Here is a 16,043-nt window from a genome sequence, read left to right on the forward strand (position 1 = left end):
GTAAAGAAGTTTTCATCCAGTCACCTAAACTGGCTGCTCCCATTGTTGGAATGAAAACCAAAAAAAAATTGCCAAAAGCTGTGAAGGATAGTGTAGCAGACAAATTTAGAAAACTTTAGATTAAATCCATAATAACACAGCAGTCCTTCCCAGTTTATCAGTAAGCACTTTCATTAGTCTGGAGTTTGTTGGGTGAGAGGGTGAGTGGAGACCAGCGCTGGTGACGGTGAGCAATCAGTGGAATTCTACAAGTTGTGGTCTATTGCTTCCCGCTGTGCTCTGAGCAATCTTCCCAAGTGTCAGTGTAATTGATTAGATTGATAACAACAATGAGCACCCCATGCTGGGAATTGCATCAAAGAATTCAACAGTGCACTTCACACTGAGAGATAGTTCTCAACCATGGAGATGGCGGGATCTCTTGCCAAAGCTTTCCCTGATGTTAATGGCACATGGCTTTGCTTTGCTAATGAATGCAAAACCCAGGGTCTAAAATACCACACTTGCCTAATTTTGTTACCTGCTTCTATCTTACTATGATGTGTCTCTAAGCAAGAATCTCACCAACTTTATCCTTGTAATCTCAAGACAATGTTAAGACTTTTCCTTACGTTCACTGCAGCTGTACCTTGAGCTCCATGTGTTCATTTTCTCTCTCAATTATTTAGCAAGGTAACAGAGAATATTCCACAACTAACATGTGACCAAATATAGAAAAGGAGATAAATTAAGAAAATGCTTGCTGTCTTGAAGTGCTTTACCTTTGAACACTTCTTGTGTAACTTTCTGTTTTTGCTGAAGCAATAAATAAGCATCCATTCAAGCAACTCTTAGGCAAATTTGTCAGGATGTGTAACAGGTAGTGAATCTGGCGCCACTTCCACTAACACAAAAAAATTAGCCTTCTAATATTGCAATGCAAAATTTTCATAATTACTGTCTTTGCATTTTGCAAGAATAAAGGCTTGTCATTTATTCTATGCATTAATAAGGGTTAGAAAGGGAGGGATTTTTCCACTTCATATACTAGCAATCTCTGTTCATTAATGTTAGCTTACAAAAAGAGAAAACTTATAACCCAAAATAATAAAATGTGAGGCTGGATGAACACAGCAGGCCAAGCAGCATCTCAGGAGCACAAAAGCTGACGTTTCGGGCCTAGACCCTTCATCAGAGAGGGGGATGGGGTGAGGGTTCTGGAATAAATAGGGAGAGAGGGGGAGGCGGACCGAAGATGGAGAGAAAAGAAGATAGGTGGAGAGAGTATAGGTGGGGAGGTAGGGAGGGGATAGGTCAGTCTAGGGAAGACGGACAGGCCAAGGAGGTGGGATGAGGTTAGTAGGTAGATGGGGGTGCGGCTTGGGGTGGGAGGAAGGGATGGGTGAGAGGAAGAACAGGTTAGGGAGGCAGAGACAGGTTGGACTGGTTTTGGGATGCAGTGGGTGGAGGGGAAGAGCTGGGCTGGTTGTGTGGTGCAGTTGGGGGAGGGGATGAACTGGGCTGGTTTAGGGATGCGGTGGGGGAAGGGGAGATTTTGAAACTGGTGAAGTCCACATTGATACCATTAGGCTGCAGGGTTCCCAGGCGGAATATGAGTTGCTGTTCCTGCAACCTTCGGGTGGCATCATTGTGGCAGTGCAGGAGGCCCATGATGGACATGTCATCTAAAGAATGGGAGGGGGAGTGGAAATGGTTTGCGACTGGGAGGTACAGTTGTTTGTTGCGAACTGAGCGGAGGTGTTCCGCAAAGCGGTCCCCAAGCCTCCGCTTGGTTTCCCCAATGTAGAGGAAGCCACACCGGGTACAGTGGATGCAGTATACCACATTGGCAGATGTGCAGGTGAACCTCTGCTTAATGTGGAATGTCATCTTGGGGCCTGGGATAGGGGTGAGGGAGGAGGTGTGGGGGCAAGTGTAGCATTTCCTGCGGTTGCAGGGGAAGGTGCCGGGTGTGGTGGGGTTGGAGGGCAGTGTGGAGCGAACAAGGGAGTCACGGAGAGAGTGGTCTCTCCGGAAATCAGACAGGGGTGGGGATGGAAAAATGTCTTGGGTGGTGGGGTCGGATCGTAGATGGCGGAAGTGTCGGAGGATGATGCGTTGTATCCGGAGGTTGGTGGGGTGGTGTGTGAGAACGAGGGGGATCCTCTTTGGGCGGTCGTGGCGGGGGCGGGGTGTGAGGGATGTGTTGTGGGAAATACGGGAGACGCGGTCAAGGGTGTTCTCGATCACTGTGGGGGGAAAGTTGTGGTCTTTGAAGAACTTGGACATCTGGGATGTGCGGGAGTGGAATGTCTTATCGTGGGAGCAGATGCGGCGGAGGCGGAGGAATTGGGAATAGGGGATGGAATTTTATAACCCACTTATAACCCACATTGCTTAATTTTATAAACTAGATATATTCAGCAATATCGTATGTGAAATTATACATTTTTCTCAGTTGTATAGTTTTTGATAGTTTATTTTATTGAATCCAGTTATAGGAATGAAATTTTACAGTAAGTTAAAAGCTATAAAGGGGTGCTAATATAGCAGTATTTGGAATTGAAATGTGTTCAATTTAAGGAAATGTTTCCAGTTTAAGAAACATAGAACATAGAGCATAGAAAAGTACAGCACAGTACAGGCTCTTCGGCCCACAATGTTGTGCCGTGGAATAATCCTAATCCAAAAATAAAATAACCTACATTCCCCTCAATTCACTGCTGTCCGTGTGCATGTCCAGCAGTCGCTTAAATGTCACTAATGACTCCGTTTCCACGACTACCACTAGTAAACTATTCCACGCGCTCACAACTTTCTGGGTGAAGAATCTCCCTCTGACGTCTCCTCTATACCTTCCTCCTAACACCTTAATGTTCCAACTTTTTTTAAAAAAACTGGTTGATGAATCTCTACTTTGAAGTATCCAAAGGTTTATTTCTAATTGAATCATTGTGTATCTTATGCATTTTTTAAAGGAATTAACATGGGTGTTATTGCTGTCCTTGGCTTGATTTTCTGTGTTGTGTGCTTTTATCGAAAACGATTCTCATCAAACAAAGGGTAAGATGGTTTTCTATTTGTTAAATAGTTTTGTATTTTCAATAAAGCTATCCAGTAACATTTTTAAATCTTTATTCCACTCCTTTCCTCATGTACTATTCCAATCTGTCCCTCCTGTTCCTGAATCTTCCACCCACCCATCTGCTACCCTGCAGCATAAATTTTTGTTTTGCTTTGTTTTCTTGTTGCACTTTACTTGATGCCAGGGAGAAAATAAACCTAACAAATACAGTTTTTCCATGGAACAACTCAGTTAGGAGACCATTTTGAAAGCTTTGACATTCGGCCATCACTTTCTTCATTTGAGCAGGGCCATTGATTAGTAGTACCCTAAAGACCAGCCAGTGGATTGAATCTTGTGTAATATTGAGTCTTTTGGGAAAATGTTTTGAGATTGGGAAAAATAAGATTCCCAACATTGGGCTAGTTCTTCAATGTTCCATCCGAGGTTCTAATGATCTGACAAGGATGTTGTTTGTGAGCAATGAAGGGCCTTTTTGCAGGCATTAAAACCTCAATATTACTTAAGCTTGCTTCATTTATACAGTTTACAATTTTCTTAGGCATTGGGGAGGATGGCAGTGTAACTCACAGCAAGAAAGTCTGAGCAGATATGAAATGAGAAAGTGCTGGAAATCTCAGCAGTTCAGGCAGCATGTGCAGAGAGAGAAACAGTTAATGTTTTGAGACTGGTATGATCCTTCTGTGGAACTGGTTCTGATGCTGCCAAACTGACTGTTTCTCCAGCCCTATTTGTTTTTATTTCAAATTTTCAGCATCTCCCATAATTTAATTCTGTTTAAATCTGAACAGCTACCTGGCAGCTGCAGTTCCCAATCTGATTATAACATAACACTCTAATGGAACTGAATCATTTGCTAGAGCAAGACTTGTGAACTGAGGGGCTGGGTGGTCATCTAATCCCTGTGGCCATCAAGGTGACAGTTGCGTAGAATTTTTGTCATTATCTGCTTCCAAGAATGCACTGGGACCTGTATGAATTGCTGAATCTTCATTGCAAAGATCTATCAAGGCTGTTACCGATGCAGTTTATGTTGGATCACAGCACACAGCAAACAGCACATTTTCATGTTTCTTCATGATGTCAGTGCTGGTCCCCAAGCGATAGGCTAAGCCAATGTAGCTTTCTTTCTTCCGTGTGCAGGTCCCTATAGATTGCTGTCTTAATGCTACAAGAATAATGTCCTAATGTGACAGGCTTCATCATTAAAAAGGTTTCTACTTGGTCAAAAGACAGGTCATTTGTGATCATCAGTGCCGTATCTTAGAAATCTGCAACATGTATCTTGGATCTACCATGTTGTCTTTATACTTGACAACTCTTGGCTTCCTGTTTCATTCTAAAGCCAGGCCTTAAAAGAATGGCTTCAGGGAATAAAGGCCTACCCTCTGCAATCCTAACTGATATCTCCCTTGTGCAATCCCCTAAATGAGGGCAAATTTAGATAATACAGCTCATTCTTCAGGTAGGTCTGTAATGAAACAAACAAAACAATTCCTGAATTTGAGGTAACAAAGTGTGGAGCTGGATGAACAGCAGGCCAAGCAGCATCTCAGGAGGAGATGCTGCGTGGCTTGCTGTGCTCATCCAGCTCCACACTTGGTTATCTTGGATTCTCCAGAATCTGCAGTTCCCATTATCTCTGATACTCCTGAATTTGAGGTTCCTCTGCTTATATTGGTCTGGGGGATTGGTTGTGTGTTTGTGTGTGTGTTTGGGTTTGGGGGTGGTCACTGCATTACACTCCAGACAGTGTATGCAATGTAATCCTTGCATGTTACGCTCTGCACAACTGGAACAGGCAGAGAGAAGATGTGATGAGAACTGAACAGTTGGGAAAGCAGCTGCAGTCTTCCAAGGAAAAAGATGATGACATTGAGGGGGAGTAACGTCATGCAGCATGATAAAACAGTGCAACTTTTGGTGCCAGACAGGATTTAACTGACACCTGCTTCTAATAGATGTAAGCTGGGTGATTATTCATTAACTACAAATTTGTTTGTCAAAATGCAAGCAGCTCTTCTTTAGTACTAGAAACAAATGCAGCTTCTTTTGGACATAGAGCAGTTTTTCCGCCGTCTTCGCCTCCATGCCTATCTTCTTTACTCTCCATCTTCGGTCCGCCTCCCCCTCTCTCCCTATTTATTCCAGTTCCCTCTTCCTAGCCCCCTCTCTGATGAAGGGTCTAGGCCCGAAACGTCAGCTTTTGTGCTCCTGAGATGCTGCTTGGCCTGCTGTGTTCATCCAGCCTCACATTTTATTATCTTGGAATTCTCCAGCATCTGCAGTTCCCATTATCTCTGATACCATTTTAACCCCACTGCGAAGCCTCTTCCAGGGATGCCTAACCTGAAGAAGTTACCCTCCTCCCTCCGGACCAACCTCAGGGAATCTCTCTCCCATTGCAACTCTCTTGTAATCTCTTCAGCCTTGAAACTGCTCGACCATGTCCTGAAGCAAACCAGTCACGGTTGGACATAGAGCAGTTTTTCCGCCGTCTTCGCCTCCATGCCTATCTTCTTTACTCTCCATCTTCGGTCCGCCTCCCCCTCTCTCCCTATTTATTCCAGTTCCCTCTCCCCATCCCCCTCTCTGATGAAGGGTCTAGGCCTGAAACGTCAGCTTTTGTGCTCCTGAGATGCTGCTTGGCCTGCTGTGTTCATCCAGCCTCACATTTTATTATCTCAGCTTCTTTTGCTTTTTGTTTGTGACTTCACTTTAACTGTTTAATAAAGGTGAACTTTTAACAACTGTTTGAAGACTTTACAACATGTGATGTTGCCACATTTCAACACTAACAAAATGTTATGCTATGCTAAGCAATTACAGAAAGAGTACAACTCCAGACAGTTTCAAGAATAAAGCATGAAGGATATATAATGTCTGCAGCTTTTGTAGCTGTATTACAATGACAGTTGACCAAACAGACTGATGATGTAAAGACAGACTACATTTGATTATGATCTGCTATTTTCAATGAAATGTCACCTCTATACCCTCAGAAACTGGATGAACACAGCAGGCCAAGCAGTATCTCAGGAGCACAAAAGCTGACGTTTCGGGCCTAGACCCTTCATCAGAAAAGGGGGATGGGGAGAGGATTCTGAAATAAATAGGGACAGAGGAGGAGGTGGACTGAAGATAGATGGATGGAGGAGAAGATAGGTGGAGAGGAGAGTATAGGTGGGGAGGTAGGGAGGGAATAGGTCAGTCTGGGGAGGACGGACAGGTCAAGGCGGCGGCATGAGGTGGGAGGAGGGGATAGGTGAGAGGAAGAACAGGTCAGGGAGGCGGGGACAAATTGGGCTGGTTTTGGGATGCAGTGGGGGGAAGGGATATTTTGAAGCTGGTGAAATCCACATTGATACCATTGGGCTGCAGGGATCGCAAGCGGAATATGAGTTGCTGTTCCTGCAACCTACGGGTGGCATCATTATAGCACTGAAGGAGGCCCAGGACGGACATGTCGTCTGAGGAATGGGAGGGGGAGTTAAAATCGTTTGTGACTGGAAGGTGCAGTTGTTTATTGTGAACCGAGCGGAGGTGTTCTGCAAAGTGGTCCCCAAGCCTCCGATTGGTTTCCCCAATGTAGAGAAAGCCACAACAGGTACAGCGGATGCAGTATACCACATTGGCAGATCTGCTGGTGAACATCTGCTTGATGTGGCAAGTCATCTTGGGGCCTGGGATAGGGGTGAAGGAGGAGGTGTGGGGGCAAGTGTAGCAGGGGAAAGTGCCGGATGTGGTGGGGTTGGATTGGAGAATCTCGGATTCTCCAGCATCTGCAGTTCCCATTATCTTTCTCTACCCTCAGAAACGTTTTTTTTCCCTTTCATTTCCCTTCCATTATGCCTTCTGTGAAGGGCAATTCCTGGCTGGCAGCTTGATTTTTGTGCACAGCTGGGCTTTAAATTTAGGCCCAGTGTCTGGAAAGTGTCTGAAAGTTCCCAGCAATGGCAACTACTTCAGGTGCTGGTAAACTCATGATAACACAGCTGTAGAAATGTAGATCATGCAAAGATGAGCATCAAGAAAAAGAAACCCACCATGAATTACTGGAAATTGACACTTCTTTTGATTTTTTGTAAAATTAAGCATCGTGCTTGTTAATTTGATTAGTAGCTACAAATTAAACATTGAATCCTATATTTTCCCATGGCTGAAAATGACAAGCTCCATACGAGTATGATGTTGCTGACTGTCAGAATTGATCAATTTAATTTGTAACAATTACTTTTGCCTTGATGAATATGAATTTCAATTAACTTAACCTACTTAAATGAAGTGGTGCATTTTTCTTTCTGCACTAAGTTTTTTGCTTTTGTCTTTTGCTAATGTGCACTAATTCCCAAAAAATTGTATAATCATATTTTAATCTATGCATATCATGTATCCTTTTTAGGGAATATTACCTTGCCAGCAGTGTTCCCATGAGCTTACCAGATAACCAAATGTCTCATTCTGAATCCTGTAATCGTCCAGTATAATTGTTGAAGATTTCAAATGATAAAAGGTAAGTCTTTGTGTAATTTTGTTTCACAAACTGTCCTGTGCTGTTCGTGATCTTGTGGTTGTGTTAAAGTATTTAGGCTTGAGCATATATGGGAATTTTTGAATTTTTACTGATCTGTGTGACCCTAATTCTCCATTCCTATATTGCTAAACATTATTTATCAATTACTTTCAGACATCTTAATTGGTGACCAAGAGTAGGGTGCAGGTGGGGTTCTGTACATCATCTTAGTTTTATGTCAGACCATAATAAAGACCATAAGAAATGGGAACAAAAATAGGCTGCCATTCATTAGGATCATGGGTGATTGACATTCTGCATGTCCACTTTCCTACATTTTCCCCACAACCCTTGATTTTCCCCTACTGATCAATAAGCTATCCATCTCCGCCTTAAATATACTTTGCCCCCATAGCTCTCTATGGCAAGGACTTCCATAGATTCTCAACTCCAAGAGAAGAAATTCCTTCTCATCTCAGTCTTAAGTTAGTGCCTCTTTTATTATTAGACTAAATCCACTGGTCCTAGATTCTCCCATGACTGAGTAATATTTGCTGTCCCAAATTGAGGAAAGATTTGGTGTTATTATTGGGTTTAATCATTTTAAAAGTCAGTTAAATAGTCATCACACAAATAAAGGATTAACCTTCATATTTCAAGTTCTTCTCGGCTATTCCAATACTACAACAGCTTGCATAATCTTGCTATTTTCCATTATTAAGTATCAGGTACTTAGACTTTTGGTTTGTTTTTTGTTTCCCAATAGATCGAGACTAAAGAACAGTTTATTCAAAGTGTAGCCCTCCACAGTCTCCCCTCAAAAGCAATTCAAAGGACATATGTTTAATCCTTATCTGCTGTAAAGAAAATTCAGAATTGCACCCAACAACAATTATATTTTAATAAAACAATTTGAATTTCTTTTGTTTAAATTTTGGAAACCGATGCAGTACCGACTACAATGCATTATCAAAAGAAAAGTATTTCTTTGGGCACTTAAGATTGTTTTGAAAGTTGTTATTGTGAAAATTACGTGCAGTGTTACATTTATTTTAATACATCTTTGCCACTGAGTCACTGTACTGTTTCCAAAAAGGATAAGGTTTGAGCTGTAAACAAAATAAAACAAAGAACTGTGGATGCTGAAAATCAGAAACAAAATCAGAAATTGCTGAAAAATCTCAGCAGGTTTGGCAGTATCTGTGGAGAGAAAGCAGAGATAATGTTTCAGGTCCAGTGATCCTCCTTTAGAACAAAACAGAACAGATCTTTCTCCTGTTCTGAGAAAGGGTCCCTGGACCTGAAACATTAACTCTGCTTTGTCGGCACAGATGCTGCCAGACCCGTTGTGTTTTACGGGCAATTTCTGATTTTGTTTCAGACATGAGCTGGTTTACTTTCTTTGAAAAATGTACAGCCCAGTAACACTGACTTCTCATTGCTTTACAAAATAAATTATTTGAAGTTAGGTATTCGGTACTTGACATGAACTTACAGCAGCTTATCACTTTTTAACATAGATGGATGTGTATGTATTTTCACCATCTTGAAGATATGATAAATGGCAGACTTTATATATGTTACCAATACAAAAGCAAAATACTGTGGATGCTGGAGATTTGAAATAAAAAGGCAAAGTGCTGGAGAAACTCAGCAAGTCCGGAATGCGTGGCAAGAGAACCAGAAGGCTTTTTTTTTAAAAGACTGTATATGTCATACCAGATTATAGATAAATTTGTAAAATTTGTTTAGTTTACAGAATCTCTCTTTTCTTTTGTATTTTAATATTATTTTCTGTTGGTTCAGGCAGTTTGTTTTCACTTTAACAATTAGCATATATTTTGGGCATCCACATGCTGTAAGCAGTCTTTGAATTTCATTTGTGATAACCCACTATTTAAATATATAATATTTTTCAAAAGTAAATATAATGGAAACATTTACCTATCCTATTGGCTGACTCATTTTTCAAAACCTGAAGTCATATCATGTTTCCATAGTAACAATCCATCAAACTGCTGCTAGTGGGCTCAGTAAAATGGCATGTCTTCTTTCATAAAACAATAAGTACAAATTATTTGAGACGGTTGTTTTATCAGCTGATAAGAAACCCATTCTACCTTTCCGAGGGAAGGCCTGCAAAAGCACACGTGAATCAGGTAATGGCAAAGCTAAAGTAACTATCGCAGCTCCAAGTGAATCTTTAAGACACAACTTTACATTAATTCAATTTAAAAGTTTTAATTACCAGGGCTATCATCTCAGCAGATCATGCCTAGTTGCGAAAGCAATATATGTGCTGGCAGAATATTGATATTAATCAGTGCTAAAACAATCAGAATTTCCAGTCATTTTTGTAAAATTCTTTCATATCATATTAATGCCTATGGCATTGCCACAGATTGCCCATCTTGAAGTGTCATTGAGGTAATACAATTTCTGTCACCTCAAATGCTTCCATGCTTTTATTTTGCTGTAAAACTGAATAGACATTACTGGTTTTATTATGGTAATGAAGTATGGAGATGTTGCTTTTTTTGACTTCTGCACCTAAATGCCAAATCACTATGTATTTCCATATCATTCAACCTTCCTCAATTCAAGATATAAGACGGTCTTGAAAATTTCTATAATGTGTCTTGCATTTCTGCTTTAATTTTCATAAGGTTTTTGCTTTGATGCTTGAAAACATGAAAACAGCACACGAGTTCATGTTGTTTAAAAATGCAGCTATGTTTTAAAGTCATAAGTCTGTGGATATTTGTTTTGTACCAAATGTCAGATTAACAGGTATCTTTTATGACATTTTACTTGCATTCTATTTTAGTTTGCCTTGCCATTATACTAAAAGTATTTGAATAATTAATAGACACATCTGGGTTATGTATACATTGGTTTTGTGAACAAACATTTCAATAAAACTTGTTGTATCCTTTTTATTAAATTGTGACTTCTGAATTTCCACTGAAATAATCATTCTGAACAATTTTTTTTTAAAATCTTCCATTGAAGCTTCTTTATTTTCCACATGTCAAGGAAGTGATCGTGTATGTTTTTAATAGGAATCAATGTGCAGAATCTTCCCATTTTTGGGCAGTGTCACTTGAATTTCATAGAGTTCTTCCAATTGAGGTCTAGTGAGTATTCTCAGGTGATAGTTTCAAATTCACCTCAAAACTACTTACCCTGTTCCTATGCACCCTTCTCATCTGATGCTACCAGTCATTTTAGCTGTAAGTTCACAACACTGGCCAGACATTTTGAGATATTAAAATGTCCCTAGTACCAGCACCATATTTAAAAGGCTATTGTGCACCCATCAAGTGCTGGCATATGGAGCTGTCCTGCACAGTCATATATTTACCACAGTGGAGACGGGAAGTTGTCACTCCACTCTTCATGACTCAAATGAATGCTCAGTAATAATAAAATGTGAGGCTGGATGAACACAGCAGGCCAAGCAGCATCTCAGGAGCACAAAAGCTGACGTTTCGGGCCTAGACCCTTCATCAGAGAGCTTTCGGAGGGAGGAGGGTAACTTCTTCAGGTTAGGCATCCCTGGAAGAGGCTTCGCAGTGAGGTTAAAATAGTATCAAAGATAATGGGAACTGCAGATGCTGGAGAATTCCAAGATAATAAAATGCGAGGCTGGATGAACACAGCAGGCCAAGCAGCATCTCAGGAGCACAAAAGCTGACGTTTCGGGCCTAGACCCTTCAGTAATGCAGTTCTCCACTTTACCAGGGTCCATTTTCAACAACCTCATACTAACTCTATCTCTGTACCCACCCCCCATCAAGGATCCTATTCTGCCACTGGCCACCTCACCAATTGTCTCTCAGCTGCACTAACAAAACAACTATGTTATTCCCATTCATCTCACTGCATCCCCTCCTTTGCTTGTTTCAGGAGATAATGGCACATAACAGGTCTGACAGGGTCAGAATGGTTCGTGGGTTGCCCAGAATTCAGCCTCTCACCCACTAAGATGACAGCATGTTGACATTGGCCAGAGATAATGTGGAGGGACTTGTCCTGTGAAGATGTTGAACTATCCATTAGTTATCAACAATAAAAAGCTTTGAACAGTACTGTGCCAGTCCCTTAATACCCGCAAGATGCATTTCATCCATACATCACAACCTTTACTGCTTAGTCATAATATTCCGTCTTCTGTGTCTGACATGTGCCAATAGGTACCAATGTCCACAGTGGCAGCAGTCAAGAGGGTCACCCCACATGATATTGTCACTTACATGTGTGAAGCAAAGAGCTGGGACACCTCAGAGGAAGCATCAGAAAGCCTGCTTCCTGCATCCCCCGCCAGCCTAGATACCAACACTGCTGTGTGTAATTTTAGTAGCTTAGGTTTAGGAGCACTGCCATTTCTCTGCAGCTGACTGTGGAAGAAATGCCCTGGGTCCTTGTCACTCAGAGGCCTGTGGCGACTATGCATTTTTTTCTGCCCAAGGCAGGAGAGAACCTCACTGTGTCAGCAATTAAGGCAAAAATGATCTGTAGTTGCTTGACCAGACCAGCAATGCTAATCAGCTACACTGCAGGACAGATTTCCCTCACCCCACCTGCAGGTATTGAGGTTGCAACTGCGTATCCTCCCGATCTCCTCACCCAATGCATCTATGAGTGTGTATCTGCTCACCTTCCCACCACTCAGCCCGAGTCATATTAGGTTGATATGCCAGTTTTGGAACTTGAAGTAAGGGTGCTGCTCGCTGTTGACGATACCCCGCATGCTTCACCCATCTCCCTCTTATCCTGTAACATGTGTTCCAATGGGGAATCTTCAACTCCCTGTGCACAACACCCCCCATACTGCCAGAAGTCCATGGTGGTCCAGAGCAGAGCTGCAAGCTGGAGTCACCAGATACAAATGCCGATTTCTATATTGGGAATTCTCAGTTTCTAATTTCTATCCAGCCTGTGGTTACAATGGGAGCTTGCATAATAATGAGGTGTGATTTGGTGTTAAAAAGACTGCTCACTTGCAATACAAGATAATAAAATGTGAGGCTGGATGAACACAGCAGGCCAAGCAGCATCTCAGGAGCACAAAAGCTGACGTTTCGGGCCTGGACCATTCATCAGAGAGGGGGATGGGGAGAGGGAACTGGAATAAATAGGGAGAGAGGGGGAGGCGGACTGAAGATGGAGAGTAAAGAAGATAGGTGGGGAGGTAGGGAGGGGATAGGTCAGTCCAGGGAAGACGGACAGGTCAAGGAGGTGGGATGAGGTTAGTAGGTAGATGGGAGTGCGGCTTGGGGTGGGAGGAAGGGATGGGTGAGAGGAAGAACCGGTTAGGGAGGCAGAGACAGGTTGGACTGGTTTTGGGATGCAGTGGGTGGGGGGGAAGAGCTGGGCTGGTTGTGTGGTGCAGTGGGGGGAGGGGACGAACTGGGCTGGTTTAGGGATGCAGTAGGGGAAGGGGAGATTTTGAAACTGGTGAAGTCCACATTGATACCATTAGGCTGCAGGGTTCCCAGGCGGAATATGAGTTGCTGTTCCTGCAACCTTCGGGTGGCATCATTGTGGCAGTGCAGGAGGCCCATGATGGACATGTCATCTAGAGAATGGGAGGGGGAGTGGAAATGGTTTGCGACTGGGAGGTGCAGTTGTTTGTTGCGAACTGAGCAGAGGTGTTCTGCAAAGCGGTCTCCAAGCCTCCGCTTGGTTTCCCCAATGTAGAGGAAGCCGCACCGGGTACAGTGGATGCAGTATACCACATTGGCAGATGTGCAGGTGAACCTCTGCTTAATGTGGAATGTCTTGCAATAATCCTACTTAACAGGCATCTTGCCACTCCCTAATGACAATCTTGTCTTAATGCCCAGAACTTAGTTGGAAAATGTAACTTGTTGCTCTGATCCGAAGAAAGGCCTTACTGGACTTCTCATGCATCTCTTCTAGATTTCTTACCATAACCCACATTGCTTTAGGACTTCAGCGCAGCAAGGAAGCGGTACTGAACACCCTAAAAAGCTGAGACATATAAATAACAAGCAGGACTGAACACCAATGCTTCACCGGAGGTGCACTGATGATACTATCTAGCAGAATAATTACACATTTGGATCCAAACCCACTGGCTTGGCAAGCATGTCTACAACATTTACCAATTACCATAGTGGAATGGAATACTTGTCTATAGAACATTGGATTAGGATTCTGGACACTAACTTCCCTGTATATATTCCTTGCACATATTCATAGTCAGTCCCTAGTTCAGATATATCTATTTATGATCACTTTCTTGTTTCTCCCCTTTACTCACAATCTCATCCTCCCATCGAAACTCCCACTTTATTCTGTAGCTGCTGCTTGACAAAGCACCCCAAGTTACTTGCAATGCCTCTTTGAAATTCACAATGTTGTACTCTCCCCCCGCTGCCGCAATCTTCCCTTGCATTTTCCCTCAGTTTAACCACATTCTGATTTCCACCTTTGATCAACCTCTACTCAATAACACCCTTACTTTCAGCCCAGAAAATCTTGGATGTCTACAAATACACAGGACGAATAAGAAAGACACTTACCACGTGCAACGGAGCAAATCAAGTGTCCATAGTGGAATCTAGAATAAATTTAAGAAAGCAGTTTGGAGAGCAAAGAGGGGCCATGAATAAACACTGGAGGGTAAGACCACAGAGCATCCAAAGATTTAAGTATAGTAAGGGGAAGAGACTAACCAAGGAAAATGTAGAGGCCATTAAGGATTCGGGGACAATTTGTAACTGGAACTAGAGCACACTGGCATATTGTTGAACAAGTACTTCAAACTTGCCTGCATTCAGGAACAGGAGGATAAAGGAAAAAATAATCAGGAAGATGGACTGAGATTATTGAGCAGATTGGCACAGGAACTAAGGAGGCATTGGAGGTTTTCCTGATACATCTTACATCCCTATTCTGTTAATTCAAAAATATTTGGACTTGAACAGTTAGGGGTGACAACTTCGGCTGGACCAAATAATGTGTTGGGTTCTGCTCGCCTGTTCCAAAACTGCAAAATGATCCCAAAATGCAAAGATAAACCACAACATCTTTTCTCCACCGTACACTGTCTCCTTTCACACTCTTCCCTATCCTTCCCAAATACCTCCAACTAAATGCAAGGAGCTTAAAATTCTTTCTGTCAGTACAGTTGAGGTCTCCTGTTCAGCTACCTCTGATGCTTCACTCCCTTTTGTTGAGTCTGTTAAACCACACTTCACCCAAGATTTCCCAAACCTCTTTCAGTTTCTGTTGCTTTGGAATTTCATTGAGGAAAATGAATTGCGGGTTTCCAGTTAAGATTTCATCTGTCAGTCAGTCCAGAGCACTTTATTTTTTAAAAAAATGAAACAACACGTAAATTATTTTAAAAAAGTAAAAGGTAGAGCTGGATGAACACAGCAGGCGAGGCAGCATCAGAGGAGCAGGAAAGCTTATGTTTTGGGTCTGGACCTTTCTTCAGAAATGGGGAAGGGGGCTCCAAAATAAAGAGAGAGAAGGGGAGGTGATGATGTAAGGTGGTTAGAGGACCAGATAGGTGGAGAGAAGACGGACAGGTCAAGAAGGCGGGGATGAACCAATAAAGGTAAGTGGAGGTAGGGAGTTGGGATAAGTGTTGGTCAGTAAGGAGGGAGGGAAGACAGACAGGTCAAGGAGGGGGGATGAAATGGCTGGTCTTGGGAAGAGATTGGAGGTTGGTAAATTTTGAAGCTTGTGAAGTCCACATTGAGATCATTGGGCCGTAGGGTTCCCAAGTAGAATATGAGGTGCTGTTCCTCCAGCCTTCGGGTGGCATCATTGTGGCACTGGAGGAGGCCCAGGATGGACATGTCATTCGAAGGAGTGGGAGGGCGAGTTGAAGTGGTTCGTGACTGGGAGGTAACGAAATGTGGAGCTGGATGAACACAGCAGGCCAAGTAGCAACTTAGGAGCACAAAAGCTGATGTTTTGGGCCTAGACCTCTCATCAGAAAAAGGTCTAGGGCCAAAACGTCAGCTTTTGTCCTTCTAAGATGCTGCTTGCCCTGCTGTGTTCATCTAGCTTCACACTTTGTTATCTTGGATTCTCCAGCATCTGCTGTTCCCATTATCTCGTGACTGGGACGTGTTGTCTTTTGTCATGAACTGGGCGTAGGTACTCTACAAAGCCACATCGGGAACAGTGGATACAATATAACACATCAGCACATGTGCAGGTGAACACTGTTTAATGGGGAAGGTTTTCATGGGGCCTGGGATGGTTAGGGGCAGGTGTAACACTTCCTGAGAGAGGGGCCTCCTTGACCTGTCCATCCTCCTTGGATTGACCTAACCCCTTCCTAACTCCCCACCTACACTCACCTTTACAGGCTCCATCCCCGCCTCTTTGACCTGTCTGCCTCCTCTCCACCTATCTTCTCTATCCATCTTCTGTCCGCCTTCCCCTCTCTCCCTATTTATGTCGGAGACCCCTTCCCCT

General features: G+C 42.8%; 1 protein-coding gene across 1 annotated transcript in view; it reads left to right on the forward strand.

Moving 5' to 3' along the window:
• LOC125462905 (sushi, von Willebrand factor type A, EGF and pentraxin domain-containing protein 1-like) overlaps positions 1 to 10,451 on the forward strand; it is an 81,550-nt gene extending 71,099 nt beyond the window's left edge. Inside the window, exons 53-55 of the mRNA XM_048553401.2 lie at positions 2,958 to 3,042; positions 7,467 to 7,577; positions 9,098 to 10,451. Of these exons, the coding sequence (XP_048409358.2) occupies positions 2,958 to 3,042; positions 7,467 to 7,551 (170 nt within the window). The 3' untranslated portion in view covers positions 7,552 to 7,577; positions 9,098 to 10,451. The remainder of the gene's footprint in view (positions 1 to 2,957; positions 3,043 to 7,466; positions 7,578 to 9,097) is intronic.
• The last annotated feature ends 5,592 nt before the right edge of the window (positions 10,452 to 16,043 follow it).

Source organism: Stegostoma tigrinum, chromosome 21 (assembly GCF_030684315.1).
Source record: "Stegostoma tigrinum isolate sSteTig4 chromosome 21, sSteTig4.hap1, whole genome shotgun sequence".
NCBI classification, from domain to species: Eukaryota; Metazoa; Chordata; class Chondrichthyes; order Orectolobiformes; family Stegostomatidae; genus Stegostoma; species Stegostoma tigrinum.